At 43.7% G+C, this 16,673-nt stretch overlaps 1 protein-coding gene across 3 annotated transcripts in view; it reads left to right on the top strand.

The window, feature by feature from the left end:
- znf608 (zinc finger protein 608) overlaps positions 1 to 16,673 on the top strand; it is a 36,342-nt gene that overhangs the window by 6,806 nt on the left and 12,863 nt on the right. For all 3 annotated transcript variants that reach the window (XM_034596784.1, XM_034596783.1, XM_034596786.1), the window contains exons 2-3: positions 10,578 to 10,839; positions 16,093 to 16,180. In XM_034596784.1, the coding sequence (XP_034452675.1) occupies positions 10,578 to 10,839; positions 16,093 to 16,180 (350 nt within the window). The remainder of the gene's footprint in view (positions 1 to 10,577; positions 10,840 to 16,092; positions 16,181 to 16,673) is intronic.

Below are 16,673 nucleotides of genomic sequence, written 5' to 3'. Positions count from 1 at the left end.
TGCAGTGACTGTGAGTCACATTCCTGAGTGAGTGACGAATATCAGCCTCCAGGGGAGTCAGACTCTGACCTTTGATTTGATATTTGAGTTCTCTCATTCATTACCGAGAGGCCGCTGCAGGAACATCAGATGTCGGAGAGCTTCCAAAAGTAAAAAGCAGGGAAATGAGGGTGTTTTTAAAGGAAGAGTCAAGAAGTGGTTTGATTTGATTGATTTCCAAAGGTACTGCTCCAGTTCGTGTTTAGTCTGTATCCGCTGAATAAAGAAGCTTCACGTCAAAAATCTGACGCTGTTCGGTTTCTCTGAAAACTTAAGATACAGACGTTCGACGAATAAAATCCTTCATCCGCTTCAAATATAGAATTAAGAAAACACCACGATATAAAACGTGTATCGTAAAAAGTCACTTTTCAGAAAGACACTGACACGTGCACAAAGACGCTGTGACGCCACCAACAGGCGATCAAATCCAACGCACCTTGATTTAATCAAAAAGTGTTTTTACATATTTTTACGTCTTTAAATATTCCCTCATTTTGTGACTTGGTTCTTTCTCAGTTCGTCGCTGAACAATCGAAGCATCAACCTGAAGCTAGAACCCAGTTTCACTCTCTGCAGTCACTGGGAGGTTTTGTTTTCGTCTGTCGGCTCCAATGAGCTGTGATTGACAGGAGGTTATTGGTGGAAAACACAGAATCAGACAGGCAGAAGACAGACGAACCCCCCCCCCCCCCCCCTCCCTCCCTCTCTCCACGAACCCTTCGGTGAATTCGACAAAGATCTACAGACGTTTTCTGAGAAACGAGCTTGTGACCTTGACGTTTCTTTCTGTACAACCTGACTTCATGTCTACGCTTCATGTTTTCTTTCATCGTCCTGGAGGAAACTGTGATGCAGACAGGCAGCTGTAAAACTGAGGGCTAATTCTTTTACTTCTTGTTTCACACAAAAACAATCCCGTTCTTTAGTCTTTGAATTGGAATAAATGAACCGTCAGCGTCAGTGAAGATGTTTGTTGTCCAGCGTCTCTACAAACTCTGTTTCTCTTATTTTCCTTCTGTCTCTGGTTGTTTGCGGAGTCGATTCACAAAGTGCCCTTGATAAACCCTCGTTCTCCCTCAAGTTGAAACACTTCCTCGCGTTCACCACAGACGGGTGGATTTCTACCCGGTCACGTCTTGTCGTTGACTTTGTATTCAGCCGAGCAGCTTCCGTCCCGAACAACTTTAATACTGTCAGTCTCTGTTTCTTCTTCTCGGTCTCTGCAGATAAATGGGGCAGAGGTTTCTGCCAACTGTCCGTCACAGGCGCTAATTCACACTCGCTCTCTGCAGGAAATTCAGCTGTCGACAGCTTCAAGCTGCTAAATCAGACTGAAACTGTTGTGTTTGAGCCAAATGTGTCACGTGACTATATAATAAACACAAACATATTAGCGTCGTCAGCATAAATCACCTGAATCCATTCTCCATATTTACACTGCGGCCATTTTCCTCTGACATCACGCTCAGGGCGGGAGCTCGGATTTTATAAACATAATAAAGTCAAACTGCTGCGATTGAAAATAGTATAAACACAAGAAATATGACAAATTATTATTTCACTGCACATTATGTATATATTATTTCTATTGTTATTATATTTGTATACTATTGTTTTGATGTAAACTCTATGAACATTACACAGAAACATATGTTGTAATAAATAATAATAATGACAATAATAATGTTGCTTAACATAACTTGACTTTCTGAGGTTGTGTTAACTGCTAATGTTACATCAATAACTTAATCACATCTGGTGCATTTTCCTCCGGGCTTGAATGAATTTGTCCGAGAGGAGCATCAGATTCAGATTGAAAACGTCTTTCACATCATTGTATTTGATCGTACACTATGAAACGTTATTCATATAGGCAGCGGCTGATGCTAACGTTAGCTGTTTTCCAATGGGAGCTAATAGGCCGTTCCAGACACGTAGTGGAATGATTCTTACCCTGGAGAGCAGTGTAAAAGCGAGGAGTGCTGACTCTGCAGCTAATTCAGGAGACCAAAAGTCCCCTGAAGTCGGCGTACTGCAAACTGACAGAGAGAGAAACCCACAGTGCTCGAATCTCCCCCCAAAGACTTTCGACTTTCAGGAGGCAGCTCTGTGATCAAGCTAATATTAAAGCTCCTTGTCCACTGGTCAGAAACCCACTGACATCTGGCTTCTGTCTGCGATGAGAATGGATTCAGTCCTCATTCACTCCCAGGTCACATGACTCTGCAGCAGACGGCTCCGATCGGAAACGATGGAAACATGAAACCCTGATTTCTTCTTTCAGTCGAAACCCTGACGCTGCACTTCTTTCTCTTGATGTTCAATTCAATTCAATTCAATTCAATGAAATTGTATCAAGCAAAATCTCCTCTAATCCGAAAGGAGTCAATCGCCTTTTTAGTGAGTTTACTTGCATTTAATAAACCTTTGTGTTTCCACTAAATTTAGTGAAAAAGAGGAATCATATCGACCAAAATGCCAATATTTGCTTAATGTTTCGGTTTATCGACCAGATTCTCGGAAACAGAAAATGTATTTTTCATTTGAAGTGATAATTGGACATAAACTCAGATTGAAGACATTACAGACAAGTGGACACGAGACGTAAACGGCGCCGCTGCCGGTGCGATTCCCTCCTGGAGGCACAGAAGTGTTTTCAGAGCAGTAACAGCTCATGTGGAGGACGGACTCAAAGTCCATTAGGTATCAAAGTGTCAGCGGCAGCCAGTGTGAAGCGGCTTCGTGGAACAACGGTCCGCCCACACGCTCGACTCTGCAGGCTGACAGCTTCTGCTTTTATTCAGCAGAACCTCCACTGCTCATTGAAGCAGCCTCACAACGTCCCCATCCTCCGTCTGTCATTACCTGAAACACCTTCTAAGGTCAGCCATGATCCTCCCTGTCTGCCGCTCGGCCGCTCTGTGCTTCTCTGCAGCTGCTCTTTTATTCAGAGACGTTTATTCAGTCGAGCGTCTCGTCTGTTTAAATCCAAAGCAGATTAACGTTTCTTCCGTCGGAATCCATGAGCGCGGTGGAAAATGAGGAGGAATGTGGTCCAGGGCAGAAATGTTTTGAGGTGATGTTTCCGTTTCGGAACATTTCATGTGTTGTTAATGTTTTTCACAGCTGAAAGATTCCAGCTCCAGTATCTTGGTCTAAAGAGGAAGGAATCTGCGGTTTGAGATTTAAAGGATTCTGTGAAACTCGTACAAACACGTATGTGTCGGACTTCTGAACAAGCAGTGAAGCGTATTTATTTTATTTTTAATCCAAACAGACGCATCAACAGAAACGTACTTTGTGTTGAGGAGAAGATGAAATGTTTGTTGGTATCGATCGGTCGGATGCTGTGAAACAACAGCTCGAACATTCTGACTTTGCACAAACTTACAACTTTGAGCTTAATGAGCTGAAAATATTGATTTAAGACATAAACAAGTTAAAAAGCGAGACTCTCTTGTATTAAACGAGCCGCGATGAGAGAGGTCTCTGTTGAACTGTGCACCGAACACACATCTGATGAAATCTGGCCAGAGCTGAACACATGGGCGATGCCGATTAGAGACTAAAACGTTTCCATAAAAACTTGAAACGTCTTTATTCCATAATCAGGTTTTAAGAAAAACTTATTTTCTGCTTCCTGAAGCACAGCATCTAATTCTGTGTCCCATTCGCAATTTACTACCTGATGAATAATTGATTTCATGGTGAGCAACACATTTCTGACACTTGACAAACTTCATCACTGACAAATACATCATCATGCATTATGAATGGAGTCACGGTGGAGAATGTTGTTCCTCTGTTTAGATCTTGATTAAGAAATAAAATGGCGGGGGGGGGGGGGGGGGGGGGGGGGATGCAGTGAATGTGTTGGTCGTCACGTCTCAGGTTATTTTGTAAAAACACTTTTAATAAACCTTTATAATCATTAATTTACAGTTTTATTACTTTGAATACTGGACAAACTCACACTTTGTGATTTAACATGAATTCACCTGAAACTCTGACTTCATGGTTTCTCAGACAGTTTCTCACGTGTCCAGTAGCACAAACATTACGGACGTTCACAGACGTCTTCCTGCTCATCTCTGGTGTTTGACAGTTTATTGATGTAATGTATTTGTCTCTATTCTGGGTCTGTGTCCTTGGTGGACGGGGTCTACGTGTCCCACGCAGACCGCCTCCTCCCTGGGCCGCGTACACCATTACCTCCAGCCTACTGTAAGACGGTGTGGTCTGGAGAGGATCTCACGTCTGTACTGAAGTGCAATGCATCCTGGGATAGTTTGGGCTGGGAAGGATCCTTGGTTTCTGGGCGATGGGAGAACACATTGAATGGAGCCATGGAAACAGTGGAGTCTTGTGTGCTGTGACACCATCAGTCTTCAGATGCAGCCTCAAGCTAAAAAAGGATTTAGCTCCTGAATTGAGACACGGTTCAGGCCTGAAACCGTCTCTGGAGTCGGATCAGCTGCCAAACTGTGTCTGTCGTCTGATGCTTTATAATTAAATCATCATGAAAACGCTGCTTGCAAACACCGAAACTGTGGGAGATTAAATATATGTAGATTTGTATGAAAGTAATTATTGTTAATGTTTGTGCGGCAGCGATGTCGTGTTAGTTTCAGATGTTTCGCGGCAGCAGCAGGAGTTATTACAGCGGTGAGTAATGTTTTTACTCTGATGGTTAAAACCAAATTAAAGTCTGTCGTTCGGAGGGTGTGGAGTGTGTGTGTGTGTGTGTGTGTGTGTGTGTGTGTGTGTGTGTGTGTGTGTGTGTGTGTGTGTGTGTGTGTGTGTGTGTGTGTGTGTGTGTGTGTGTGTGTGTGTGTGTGTGTGTGGATAGGGAGTGAAAAGGCAGTGCAGAGACACTGGAGAGAGAAAATGGGGAAAAGACGGCTGCCATTTGCAAAAAAACACCAAATAAACCGCACGTACTCACACAGACAATAAATACAGGGATGATTCTGACTGGGAACAAAAAAACTGTCTGTGTTGCTGAGGGACTTAATAAGAGGGGAGGAAAAGAAAAGGGAGGAGAGAGATGAGAGACGATGGAGAACAGAGGAACACACGAAGAAGGACAAAAAAGGGAGGAGGAGGAGGAGGAGGAGGAGAGAGGAGGACGACCAAAAGATTAGAGAGAGGAATAAGATGTGAAGATAAGAAGTGAAGATAATAACAAGAAAATGGAGAGAGACGAAGATGATGTAAAAAGGAAACGGACGAGAGATGAGATGAGGATGAAGAGGAGAGAGAAATAAGAAAAGAGCATGTGAAGAAAGGAAAGGAGTGAGAGGAAGGAAGAGGAAAAACGAGGCGGACATATATGAATAAAATGAAAATCAGAAAGAATAGGAGGATGAAGCAAGGGATTGAAAGAGGAATAGGTAAAAGGTGAAGGGAAAGAATGAAGAATGAAGGAAAGGGAGGAAAAGAAAGATGGAGAATGGAGGAAAGGAGGAGGAGAGAGGAATGAAAGAAGAGGAGGAAGAAAGATAAGAGGAACGACTCCAGTTACATCAAACACGCTGTCAGGATGGAGGAAAACTGGGATGATTAAAATTCTTTATTGACATATTTAAACACAGAACATTTTTCTTCGGTAGAAAATGTGATTGAAAATGAAAAAGAAGCAAAGATAAAGAAAGAGTCTTTGTTTAATTATAGATTTTTGGAGCAGAATTAATGGAGAGCTCCGCTGCTCCCCCGACACCTCCCTCCCATCGCTCTCTGATTAATTTGGTAAATCTCTGTATGCGAGCGAGGAGGCGACCTCCTCACGAAGCTGCGGCAGAAAACTTCAAGTCAAACGCACCTGAGGTCGAACTGCAGCAGAGTTTCTAATCCTCAAGTGGATTCAAGTGGTGGAACGGATTTAACACAAAGCTTTTATCAAGACAATATATTCCAGTTTTACTTTATTGTTTTAATTATATTTTTATTGAATAATACATTGTTTTAAAATAAGAAAAGGACACTTTACATAGATCAGGGCTCTGCAATGCGACACTTATGTTTTACATGCTACAGAAATCTGTGCAACTAACGAATTTACGGCTGTACCACCCGTGCAATGTGTGTGTGTGTGTGTGTGTGTGTGTGTGTGTGTGTGTGTGTGGTGTGTGTGTGTGTGTGGTGTGTGACCTGTGATATGAGGTTTGTGTAGTTGCAGGTGTGTGAGGGGGATCATGAGTAAAAACCACGTCATCGTCTGCATAGAGTCTCCACATCGAAAAAACCAAACCCCACAATTCCTTGTGTTTAATTCCGTAGTCTTGTGGTAACAGTGTTTTTCACATCGTTTCATATTGTATTAAAAAGCTAAAGGTTGTTTCTGATTGAAAAATAGAAACCAGTTTTTTTGTTAGAAGAGGAAAACAAGCTTTTGCTTTTGTTCGTCACAACTTTCAAGTCGACCTTCTTATCCCAAGATGGTGGATAATCTGGAGATAAGGAACTCATTATCTCCAGATTATCTTGTGAACACACAGTTGTATATTCCACGTGGCTCATTCTACCTCTTGTACGAGTACGTGTAGTTTTCTGTATCGTGCAGAGGTTTTTTGTGTCTGACGACGCTGTCATTGATTCTGTGAGGAAGAAGAACATGGCTGAGTTTTATCTGACGGGAAGCGAGTGAGACAGGTTCTGTGTTTGTGCTCGGCCCCGGGGTCCATGCATATTTTACTGGATGTTGGGTCTTTGTGTTTTCCCTCCTCCTCTGCGACTCAGTTAAAGCAGTAAAACTCCAGTTTCTGCCTCTGTCTCTTCTTGTCTTGAACATTTTGGTCTTTGTTGTCCGGCCACAGACACCGAAGGCTTCGTAAAACAAGATATTGGAGACTCAGGAAAAAAAAGAATACAACAACGGAAATCAATGATCGCAGACCGCCCGAGGCGAGAGAGCAGTGATGCAGAGTTTCAATCAGCTCGAGCTGCCGGGAGGAGGCAGAGGAAAATAACACCAACAGAAAGAAACAAACACCGTTAATATAACTGAGCACATTCAGCAGATGAAGTCATCTGGCTCCTGAAGCTGCTCCGGTACCGTCGACTGCTGTGGAGCAGGAACGTGAACCTTCCATCTCGACTCAGGTTATTTTTAAGACTGAACGACACACGGCTTCTTCCTCTGCTGCTGCGAGAGACGTGTAATTACGCAGTGGAAGAGGTCGATTCCCGGTTAAACAGAAAAATAAACAGACTTTATTTTAAGCTTGATAATTAGACTTTCCTTCAGCAGCTTTGTTCAGTGTGGACGGATATATGACCACGGTACAGCCTCATGTAACACAGCATCATCAGAGGCTGTTCACAGTTCAGAGGAGCAGCAGGTTTATCCTCCACCTGTCACCTTCATCAGATCAGTGTTAACATGTAGTTTGTTGGACTTGAAGCGATGGACGCTGCAGTTTTTACAGGGTCGGTAAGTTTCATCATAAAGGCGGAAAAACTATCGTTAATCGATTCTGGAAATCTAAAACTTTTGTTTAGATAAAATAATAATTTCATTGTGATCAAAATTTTGTTTATGTTCCTTCCAGATAACGATTTCTGATACCTGCCGTACATGTCGCCATTTTAAATTGCTCACATGTTAGCTCGCTCTGGATAACGCTAGAGCCGGTGGCAGCACAGCGCAACTGCTATTTTGGAGCAGTGAAGAAGAAACTGATTTACTGTAAATCAAAATGTAAATTTTATGTTGTTGAAACTAATGTACTTTAAAGACGGGGAATCTGATTGGTCCATAGATTTGCATACCTGCTTATGTCTTATTTTGCGCAGTATCTGAGGTTTTTCAGATGCTGCTATCGTCTCTCGTTAGTTCCCTTTAGAGCTTTTCCCTCCTGTGAGTGGTGCCCCAGCAGAGGCAGTTTATTAGAACAGGTCACAGGCGCCGTTAATGTCCTGTGACGTACGATCATTTATAGACCTGAGAACGAAATCAGACTAATAGTCAATTAATTGATTGACAGAAAATAAACCAGCATTAACAGACAGAAAGAAGAGAACAGACGTTAACGACACGATAAAGGTGGAAACACAAAAGTTTGACAAATGAAAAAGAGTCATTTTTCACGTGGTTATTATTATTATATTATAGTTATTATATTTCGCTAAGGTACGTTTTTGTCATGTGTCTCTTAGCAGGATTACACAAAAAACTACTGGAATACTTGAATACTACTTGGGGCAGTGAAGAGCTCCTTAAAGATTGTAAACGTTCTGTATCTATAAAGATCTTTTCTAGTCCTGATGACACTCAAAGCTCTTTACAGTTCACAGGGTTCAGTATCAGATGGGGAGGACTGGGATCGAACCCCCGACAGCGACCGTTCTACCCCCCTCAGCCACAGCCACTCCGTCTGGAACGAAGAATGTTCAAATTACATCCAGTCCAATCAGACCCGTCACGTCTTCACGCTCTATATTGAACGTGTCGCCCGTAGCAACACACCTGCCAGTTTGAAGTAGATATGAGGAGCGGTACTCGAGGTGATTATATATTAAATTATACAGACGGTGATTCGTCTTATTAAGATTATCATTAATTATCTCTCAGTTCATGAGGATGAGTGACGGGTTTCCACCATCGTCACTTTTTTATTCAGAAGTGAGACATTAACACCTGATTAACCCCAAAATCTGAAGTGTTTCGCTCCGACGTATGAAATCACAGCAGATTGTCCGATAAAAGGAAAACACGTTGCTGTGACTGCTCCGCGTCAAGGTCACATTGGGTTACGCTGTTCTGCAACATCGCATGCTAATCAGTCTTGTGTAACCATGAAGTCGCAGCCGCTTTTTTATAAGAGTTCTGCTGCTGCTGCTGTCTGACTTTTTAATTAAGAAACTGTGGAGAACGGCTGATTTGTTTGAAGCGTTCAGCTCACGGGGGAGCGGCCTCGTGTTTTTATTGTTATTTTGCCGTGTGACTCCGAGTCCCGACTGACTGTGGCTGCAGCCGAGCGTTTTTATTCCGGGCGTCTGAAGGAGGAAAAAAAAGACGTTAACAGCGGAAGAGAAATCACAGGGGATCGCGATTATTCTCTTCTAGTTAATTTGCTCTGTGATTTGGTAGAAGTCATCCTGGGTGGTCTTTGTCAGCAGCTGTGTGGGAGTTAACAGATGGCGTCAGGAAGCGCACGCGTTCATCGCTTTTTTTGTTTTATTGCTATTTTGTTAGGATACATTTGCATTTTTTGATATAAACAAACCTGCTTTAATACCTGGAGCAGAGACTCTGGGACTGAGACTAAATCCTGAAGTTATGCTGAGACTCATCCTGAGCAGCTCAGGGACCAGAGGAGGGAAGAGGACTCGTTCTCAAACAGGAAGAACCTTAGTGGAACTTCAGAGGGAAAAGTCAATAAAAAGGACTGGAACTTTTCACAAAAATCTAATTTGACATGACACCCTATTGGTTTGAATATATTTGCATTGGTTACGTGAGCGTCCAGTCAGGACGGCTTTGCTTTGTGGCGTCCTCCATTTCCACAATGTAACATTACTGACTCAGCTGATGGGTCAAGTCGATTGTGCTGCCACTGCTGGGTTTGAAATCAAGATCATGAAACAGTAAAGGGTTTTACTGCCTTTATGCTGCATTTGAAGACCGACAAATGCATCCTTCCCTTCCTGAGCAACAAAGGATCCAATAAATCCTCCTTGGGCCATTATTATTCCAGGAGTCATTGAGTGACAGAGCTAACGAGCTAGCCAGGTGGGTGGCTGAGCTGCAGCCTCTTAGGAGCTAACGATGCAAAGGTACAAGCTGGTGACGCAAATAGGAAATCCTCCGACTAGACTACGAGTCCATGTAGTTTCACTTTGGAATCTCTTCACATCTCAAACTGGTTGTGATGGTTGTCAAAGCTCACCGTGGCCTCCTTCAAAGTTTTCACTACATATATTAAATGAGCCTGGACGGACGTGGATGTTAATGTGGTTTTCTAGTTTCTAGTTTCTGGTTTCTAATCCCTTTAATACTGAATATCTGCTGGTGTCCAGTCACCGTGTTGGAGCTGCACCTGTGACCTTGGCTGTGACCTCTGCAGCTAAAGCCCCAGCAGAGGGATTTTAAAGAACAGCTCAAAGAACCTTGAGTCTTTACAGACTTGATGTGGCCGAGCAGGAGAATCTCTCATCGCTCGTGTCGACTTATCTGTCGAGCCCGTGATCTTTATTGAGTCGTAACGTCGCTCAAATAAAATGTTGGAGTTTCCTGCAGCTTCTGAAAAACTTCCCTGTACCAAAGATAATTTGTCTCCTACACAGAGTTTATTGTTGCTGCTGTGATGAGGATTATTTTACATGAACACTTTTATAGAAGCTGCAGGAGGCTTCATTCCCGAACAATTGTTCGTGAAGTCTGCGTTTCTCAAATAGAAAAACTTATTTTGAGCAGTGAACACAAGAGCAAAATATGAGAAAAATACTAATATGAATCATTAGTAAAGTTCTTATGTCTTCTCCTGAGTCACCAGAGAAACGTCGTGATCTCTAATGAATCCTCTTCTCTGCAGGTCGACCCCATGTTCACTGTGCCGGCCCCCCCCGCTCCGGGCCACCCCGGCTCCTCTCTGCCCTCGGCTCCTTCCTTCTCCCCTCCGGCCCTGCCCACCTCCAACCCTAAGCAGATGGCAGTGAGGACCAGGTCCATCGGCACCAACACCCAGGATGGAGGCGTCTCCGGGCCGCTGGAGGGCGACCCGGCCGGTCTGGGGCCGTGTCAGCCCGGGACCAGCGTCAACCTGGAGGGCATCGTGTGGCACGAGACCGACGAAGGTAGGACGCGTTTCTGGGATGTTCACTGTGAAAACATCACCTGAAAATGTTCTTTAAGTCTTTTAGATGTTTTTATAGTATGTAGTATGAGATTACTCGCCGGTGAGAACGCCACTGAAACATCTAAATCATAAAAAAGATATATAATAAACATGTGTTGTGTGAGTGTTGATGAGGGGGTGTCAAGTGTTGGTCGATAATGAATTTTCCTTTGTTTCACACGTTACATATCCTCGATATGTCTTGTGAAGCTCTTGAAAGCTCAAACTGTGTCGGTGGAGGTTTCAGACTGAGGCAGATGTGGCAGAAACAGATCAGCAGCTTTTCTGATCCCTGAACTCGACATGACTTCACTTGATGTGTGAAAGCAGCTCAGACGTCTCCTCTGACTTTTATTCCAGTGCTGAATATTGTTGTCCAGCCGGATTCGTCCTCCAACAGGAAACAGATTAAATCGACTGCTATAAAACCGTTTTTATTGAACTCGGTCTGTGTGAAAGCTTCACTTTATCTTTTTCACCTAAACCTCCTGCAGTAAATGTGTGAAGACTCATTTGCAAGTCTGCAGTAAATGTTTGTTTAGCTCGTCCTCATTAAAGCTAAAGATAGGGCTGTTTGACTTCAACAGGGGAGGCTGTAAACTCACACTCTTCGTTTACAAGCTGTAGACGAACGATATCCAACGTTCTGACGGAGCCCAGAGAGCAGGAGTCTCCTGAGGAATCGTTTCTCAGGTTTACTCCAGTGGGGGGAGATTTTAAAAAACGCTGCTCAGCTCGGCAGGAAAACAAAATAACCTAAACTCTGTTTTTATCCTGGAGCTGGTTCAGCTCAGTTCTTATCATGTGACCTAGATATGGAGTCTGTTTGTCTGTCTCTCTCCACGACCTTTGACCTCTCCAGAGCTGAGGCTGGTGGTGGTCTGATGTTTGTCTGTTATGGAAACTGTTACGTTCAAAGTTCAAGACTCACTGTGTTTTCTGTCCTGGCTCCGAGATGTGGGAGGAGTCTCTGTCCGAGTCAGATCTGAAAACTCTGAGGAGGCTTTTACATTTCATTTATTCTCTAAATGATCTTTATTGACCTGATTCTTAATGATTTCAGAAGTTCACTCTCACTCTGGGAACTTTCAGTGTCCCCTCCGGGCAGCACGGACCTGAAGTCCATGTTGGGAAGTGAAGGCGTCTTCAGATTCTTCACATTTCTCACAAGCAAAAATGAATCTTTCCAGATTCCGAACCCCAGTGACTCAGTTTGATCAGCGTCCTGGGAACTGATCCTTCTGTCCTCCATCACAGTTTGTGTTTTATCATCGTCTCTTTATTTGTTTGACCTGGAGACCACGGACTCGCCCTGTTTGCCTGAACTGGGTGTTGTTGCAACCAAAGCTACAAGAACAAATATCAGCTGCTTATCTTTGTCTTTCCAGAGCGTTTCAGACACGTTTTACTTCCCAAATAAAAAGAACAAAAATCCAGTTTATATTTGAACACGATTGGATCCAAAACACGAAGAGAAGTGGAGCCAGAAACTGGTCCAACGCTCTAAAAAGCGATACTGTGGGAGTACGAGGCTGCGGATCAGACGGCCTGATGATTCACCCGTCGATTCCAACGCCACCGCACTTTGATAGGCTGTTAACGAGGACGGCGCTCGGCTTGGCAGCCTCTCAGCGGAGGTATAATACCTGACTGCAGGCTGCTAATGAATAAATCCCATCTCACACTGCCAGCCGCCGGGCCTCTGAAGTGGAGTCGGGTTTGGTGGAGAGGCGTTTGTATCCAGGCCCGGTTTTAATTAACGCAGCTCTTCGCTCCGCCTGGACACGAGTGAAAAACGAGAAGAAAACACAAACACGACACAAGGAAACATTATCACAAGCCAAGAGCTTCTGAACGAGAGGGAGATGAGGGGGGAGGGAAGAATCACACAATACACACTGTACGTACGAGAGAGGCGTAGAGATGGAGTCAGAGGAAACAGACGATCCGTGACATTCATGTGTAAACACTCTGGGTTTATGTTATTTCACATGTGAATATGTTTCTTCATGATTCAGAGTCTGTTTTGTAAAAACCTTCAGATCCACAGGCTCAAACGACAGATCACAGGAGAGACGTTACAAGATGAAAGTAGTGAAACGTCCAATAAACAACTCTGTAAATACTCTTATACCTTAAATACATGAAACTACTGGCTGGACGGACGCAGGTCAAACCTCAAGCCGCCTTCAGGCAGATTTTAAAAGGTCACTGAGTTTGTAATTACAACAGTCTCAGATTTTTAATATCTCACTGCGTTAAAATCAAATTCCTGGATTCAGACTAAATCCTGTTTCTCGGCTGTTCACTGAACTTTTCCTCCAGATTTGTTTTAGCTTTGCTGCTAAAAGACGAACAGACAGCAGTGAAGCCCCCCCGCCCTCCTCAGCGGAGGTAATGAATGCAGGAAGCATCAAAGCGTCGTCGTGTCTCCAGGTTTGATGTGAATATACAAACTGGATCTGCAGCATCAGGAGGAACAGCAGCATACGGAAATGACAGGAGATATAAATCTGCAGATGTACACAGACTCATACAGACTAACTACAGATTTATAAAAACGTGCAGAGTGTTTCAGGAAGAGTCTGAAGATTCAGGAGAGAAACTGAGACATGGACGACGAACAGAGGAGAAGAACCTCAGTCTGTCTGTGTCCCAGCAGGACGGACAGAGGACAGACAGGAGAGACAGACAGAATGAGAGGTTTTGTCTGTATTTTTTAAATCGTCAGAGGAATGAAGAGATGGAGAGGAATATAAAGATGGAGGGAGAGGGGGGGGGGGGGGGGGGGGGGGGGGGGGGGGGGATGAGGGAGGATGGTTTCATCAGACGGAGAGACAGATCAGAGGAACAGCGTCACAGAGACAAAGAGAGCGAGACGTGAGGAGGTTGTATTTTCTGCTGTTTTTCCTCCTGACGGGTCGTCCCTGCTGCTCGGGGACGATCGCCCCCCCCCCCCACAGCCAACCAGCGGCGGTGGAAGGAGTCGATGGGGAGACGGAGGTTGCATGTTAATTAAGCAGAATGCTAATTGGATAAGCAGAGGAGAGAAGAAGAAGAAGAAGAGACCACTCCCCCCACTCGTCGCCCTGCAGGAGACCAGAGTCTGATGAGCTCTAATCAGATGCTGATTGGCTCAAGACTGACTGACTGTCTGTCTGTCTGTCTCTCTGTCTGTGTCTGTGTCTGTGTCTGTGTCACTGACTGTAAATAAAGACATGTCTCCACCTCCTCCCACTGTCCAGAAATGAAACACACATATAACAGACCAATTAGCCCACGAGCTAGATTCCAGGTTGTGTCTCCAGGAGCAACACACACACACGTCACATGTCGTGTGAAGTGGAGGCTTCTTTCCTCCAGAGCATCATGATGCTGAGCTCGACATCCTGACGACTGTCAGTGATCAGGCCGAATTAAAACAGTTAACGATAGAGAAGTCAATATATTTTACATCTGTCTTTCTGAACGTTTGGACTGTTTGTGTGCAGCTGTGATCGATGTCCTGATGTTGCTGAAACTTTTGAAACTTTTAATTAAAGTCAGTGTTAAAATCATCCTGAGGATCGTTCACTTCCCTCAGCTCAGTGAACTGATCCTCGTCTTTATAGAAGCTGAATTATAACAAGTGTTATAACAAGTTGATCTCCGGACAGAGACTTAGAGAAACACTGAAGAACACCTGGAACGTTTCACTGATATTTGAATGTGGTGTTGATGTAGAACTTGGTTCTGCAGCTTCTCGTCACGTTCCTGGTGGATTTGACTCAGGTTTTTCTAGTCTGTAAAATAAAGTGTTTTTCATTCAGTCATGTGAAGCCGTCGACTTTAGCGCCACCAGTTTGCAGAAATTACACTGATTACAGTTGTGATTCTGATTGTGTTTCATTACAGTCAAGGCTTCAATTTATGAAGATGAGCAAAGTGTGAATTTGCACGAAATGAAGCAACGTTTATGTAGAATTTTTCTTTTTAAAATATGACTCTGCCTCAATTTATTTCTTTGTCATAACAACATAAGTCATTTTTAAAAATAAAAGATGTTGTTTCTCTTATTGGAAAGTTTTTGCCCCTCATATTCTTCAGCCTCCAAAGAGCCACATCATCAGGCTCGGATCCTGATGCAGAATGTAAATGTGAGTCTGTGATAAATCGCGGAAAATATTTTTTTGCAAAAACTTCAAAGCTAATTTATTTAAAGAGAATTTGGCTGATTAATCAAAACTCTGCGTCTCATTAACTGGAGATTTGGTCGATTTCAGGGCCTCGTGATGAAAAACTAAAATCTCCCTCTTGTTAAAATGAGGGTCACACTTGTCCGTGTTTATGTAGTTTCTCTTCTATCTTCATTGCCGAGCGCAGTCTTTTCATTTTGAGAACATTATTTATTCATATCACGGCTTTGCGAAGCTTTCCCTCCAAACTCTGCCCTCGCTTTCAGATGGTCCCTGTGCTCACTCAGGCTGCCTCCCTGCACTCGACAGCGTTTTAGCTTTGCAACAACCCAACATGAACATAAAATGAATAAATCATGTCGAGAGAACGACGGCCTCCATGTCTCCATGTTTCCTCTGCTCGTGTTGCGACAGTGACGACATCACGGCTTTAATTGACGAGCAGGAAGTTGTGTGTTGCAGTCAAACGTTGTTTCAAAGCCGTAATGTTTCCACAATCTGATTTGCCTGACGTTGCCTCCGGCGCTTCACAAAATGGAGGTTAATGGTTTTCAAATGTCAGTCTGAGCGCGTGAGAGAGAAGGTGAAGGAGAGAGAGAGGAGGAGGAGGAGGAGCGGGAGACGTTTGTTCCACATGTCTGAAGCTTCTTCTATCCCCCGATTAGAGTTTGAATATCTGGGTTTAAATTTCCCTTTCAGCCCAGAAACCTGACAGGAATAGAAACTTGTGTTTTCCTGCTCAGACGCTTCTGAACGACGAGTCTGAGCAGATTCACACAGAAACACAAACCGGCTGCAGCCTCCGTCTGTCGGCGAGCAGCTGCTGCCGGCACTCGTCTGCTCCTTCCTTTCTTCAGGTTGCTCGATTTATTTCTTATCCTTCCTGCACATTTTGTCTTTTGTCAGCGGTTCATTAGTCTCCTCATTAAAACAAGTGATGACAAAGACACAAGGATTCCTGCAGCTCCAGAGGCTGATAGAAACGACCTGTTGAGAACAAGGTGAAACTCTCTCTCTCTGTCCTGTGTGACTGGCAGGTGTTCTGGTGGTGAACGTGACGTGGAGGAAGAGAACGTACGTGGGAACCTTGTTAGACTGCACCAAACACGACTGGGCCCCCCCGAGGTAACAACTCTCTATTTCACATCCTCTCTTTCAAACTATATTTACAAAAATACAAATATACAGTAGTCCAGAGCGTATGGTTCATTCACCAGCCAATCAGAGGCAGGGTAAGAGCTACTGTACAGACTGTGACATCCTGTTATATTCTCCTGTAGAAGTCTGTACGATATCTGCTGCGTTTTAAGATAAATGTGTTTTATTCAAGATGTCCAGGAGAAGAACTACACTACCCACAATCCTCCAGTGTAGTAGCTATGTCTCTGATTGGTGGAGCTTGTATGGAAATGTTTAACACAACCACGGAAATCATGTCGGCTGCAATTGGATCGTTTAGCATCACTACACTACACTACACATTACTACACTACACTACACATTACTATACATTACTACACATTACTACACTACACATTACCACACTAGGTCACTACACTAGGTCACTACACTATGTTAAAACACTATATACAAACATAAAAGACACAAACTATAATAT

Source organism: Hippoglossus hippoglossus, chromosome 9, assembly GCF_009819705.1.
Source record: "Hippoglossus hippoglossus isolate fHipHip1 chromosome 9, fHipHip1.pri, whole genome shotgun sequence".
NCBI classification, from domain to species: Eukaryota; Metazoa; Chordata; class Actinopteri; order Pleuronectiformes; family Pleuronectidae; genus Hippoglossus; species Hippoglossus hippoglossus.
The sequence above is the reverse complement of the archived record's forward strand: the minus strand, read 5'-3'. Positions and strand labels throughout refer to the sequence as shown.